At 59.0% G+C, this 2,303-nt stretch overlaps 1 protein-coding gene across 2 annotated transcripts in view; it reads left to right on the forward strand.

The window, feature by feature from the left end:
• The first annotated feature begins 499 nt into the window (after positions 1–499).
• The window catches only part of Nhsl1 (NHS like 1), a 219,084-nt gene continuing 217,280 nt past the window's right edge, over positions 500–2,303 (forward strand). For both annotated transcript variants that reach the window (XM_074073580.1, XM_074073591.1), the window contains exon 1: positions 500–816. In XM_074073580.1, coding sequence (XP_073929681.1) covers positions 528–816 — 289 coding nt within the window. In that variant the 5' untranslated portion in view covers positions 500–527. The remainder of the gene's footprint in view (positions 817–2,303) is intronic.

Here is a 2,303-nt window from a genome sequence, read left to right on the forward strand (position 1 = left end):
CAGGGAGCGCTGGGGCGCCGGTGCCCCAGACCGCGGAGCCGCAGGTGGTTCCCGGGCCGGCCCTTTTCTCCTCCCCCTTTCCTTTCTCTCGCCTCCCTCCCGCGCCCGGTGTCGGCGGCACTTCCCCCGCTTCCTCCTCCCTCTCCAATCGGCAGGGAGGGAAGGAGCGGCCGGCGCTTTCCTGCCCGCCTGCAAACTTCAGCGGGACTGCCGGCACTCGCCGCCCGCCCGCCGGCCCGGGAGCCGCTCCGGACGTCCCCTCGCCGCGCCGCCCGGGGGTCCCCGGGTGGAGGACGCGCGCCCCGGACCCCGATCCCGCGGCTCGGTCGGTCTGCCCTTCCTGCCGGCCTCTCCTCCGCGGGCAGAGCCGCCGGGATTCCCCTCGGCGCCCCGCCGCTGCCCCGGACTTTCCTTTGTGTTGCATGCAGACTCGCGCCCCGCGCCGACGGCGCGCGGATTAGGGGCTGCGCGCTCCGGGGTGGCCCGATCGCGCCCCGATCGCGCCCCGATCGCACCCGGATCGCGCCATGCCCTTCCACCAGAGGAGCGTGGAGCCCGCGAGGCTGCGCCGGCCCGAGACGACGGCGGCCCGGGCTGCGGACGCGCCGCTCTTCCGCTCGCTGGAGCAGGTCAGCTCGCGCGCCCTGGTCTGCCTGCTGGCGCAGCTGGCCGACCTGTCGCGCTGTGCCGGGGACATCTTCGGCGAGCTCGAGGGCCAGGCGGCCGCGCTGGGCCACCGCACCGCCGAGTTGCACCGCCGCCTCGACGCCCTGCACGCCGCCGCCGCGCGCCTGGACCACCGGCGAGTGAAAATCCGTGAGTGGCTCGAGGGTCGGGGGAGGGGAACGCGGCGGGGAGGCGCCGGGCCAGCGGCTCCCTGCCGCCCCCTGGCGGCCGCCGCGGAGCCCCGAGCCCCACGAGTGTCGGGGGCTCGAGTGGGGGGCAGCCTGACTGTGAGGGAGGCCCGGGCAGGTGGCGGGCGCATGGGGCGCCATCGGATGCGCGGCTTTCTCAGGTTCTGGGTGGCAATTGGGTTGGCCGCGTCCCTCTGTGTGCTCCTTCTGTCTGTCTGTGTGGGAGGCTGAAGGAAGACCCGCGGGTGCTGTCCACAGGAGCAGCCACGGTCACGGGAAGGTCAGAGGAAGGTAACCTGTTGGAGAAGACAGGGCAGAACAGAGATCCGGAAATACAGCTCTTGAGACTGGGCAGGAATAACTTCAGCGACCGTTGGGGTTGCTTGTCACCTCTTTGTCCACCGTGTGTCATACCTGTGTTCTTACCTACAAACTAAAGTATGCAGACTTTTAGTTCAGGGTTTTTCCTTTGGTCGCTGAATTTTGTTTCCTCCCCCAGACCCACAAGCTCTTTGTTATTCAGGGGACCTTGACCTTGAGCTGAGACTGAATCCATTCATCTTTGGCCTCCTCCCACCCTGAAAATCAAGTCTGTGTCCTGATTTAGTAATCTGTCTCTCCCAGTACTCATTTCATTTCAGCAGCTTAACTGGCTCTGGTGAGTGAAGCAACTGGAATTTCCTGCTGGCCCAAGCAGAGAGACTTTCAGGGTGATGTCTGGTGCTTCCTCTCTATTAAGTACTTGGACTTGGTCATAATACTGAATGTAAAGAGTAAACTGAAGATGGTTGATGGATTGCAGGGTGGGAGGGGAGATAATGGTGTGACACGCCTGAATTTCAACAGTTCTGAATGACATCTGCCTCACTTAAACTCATTTCATAGGCAGTCTGGAATAGCTTGTTTTCCAGCTTGCTAGATAAACTTAGCTTTGTTTTAACTACCCTACAACCTAAGATTTCAGATTTTCAGTAATTTAATTCCCCTATTTATACATGTTGCTATAATACATCTTTCTCCAAGTTGTGCAGTTATCCTGTGATGGTTTTACATTTTATAGTTCACCTCTGACTGCCCTGTCAACACATCCTTATAAGCTGTGGACAGCTCTGAACCCAGGAGAGTGGGAGGGTATCAGAGGGGCGGAGAATCAAAGTGATCTCATAAAGTTGTTGGGACATAATCAGAGGGTATCTATCTACTTAATGTGAGTAATGACCTCGTGCATCAGGATATGTTGTCCTAGGGGAGTGTCATAGTCAGTGTGGTGACCAGTATTTGCTTCTATACTTTTTTTGTGTAGGGTGTGTGTACATGGGTGAATGAGAATTTCACCCTTGACTATGTGATGAGGCAGATCTGACTGCTGGGTGAACTAATCTATTGTGGGAATTAAAAAACAAGAGGGAACACATTCCATTTTTCTGAGTGAAGTGTTGACCAATTCTA

Source organism: Castor canadensis, chromosome 1, assembly GCF_047511655.1.
Source record: "Castor canadensis chromosome 1, mCasCan1.hap1v2, whole genome shotgun sequence".
NCBI lineage: Eukaryota > Metazoa > Chordata > Mammalia > Rodentia > Castoridae > Castor > Castor canadensis.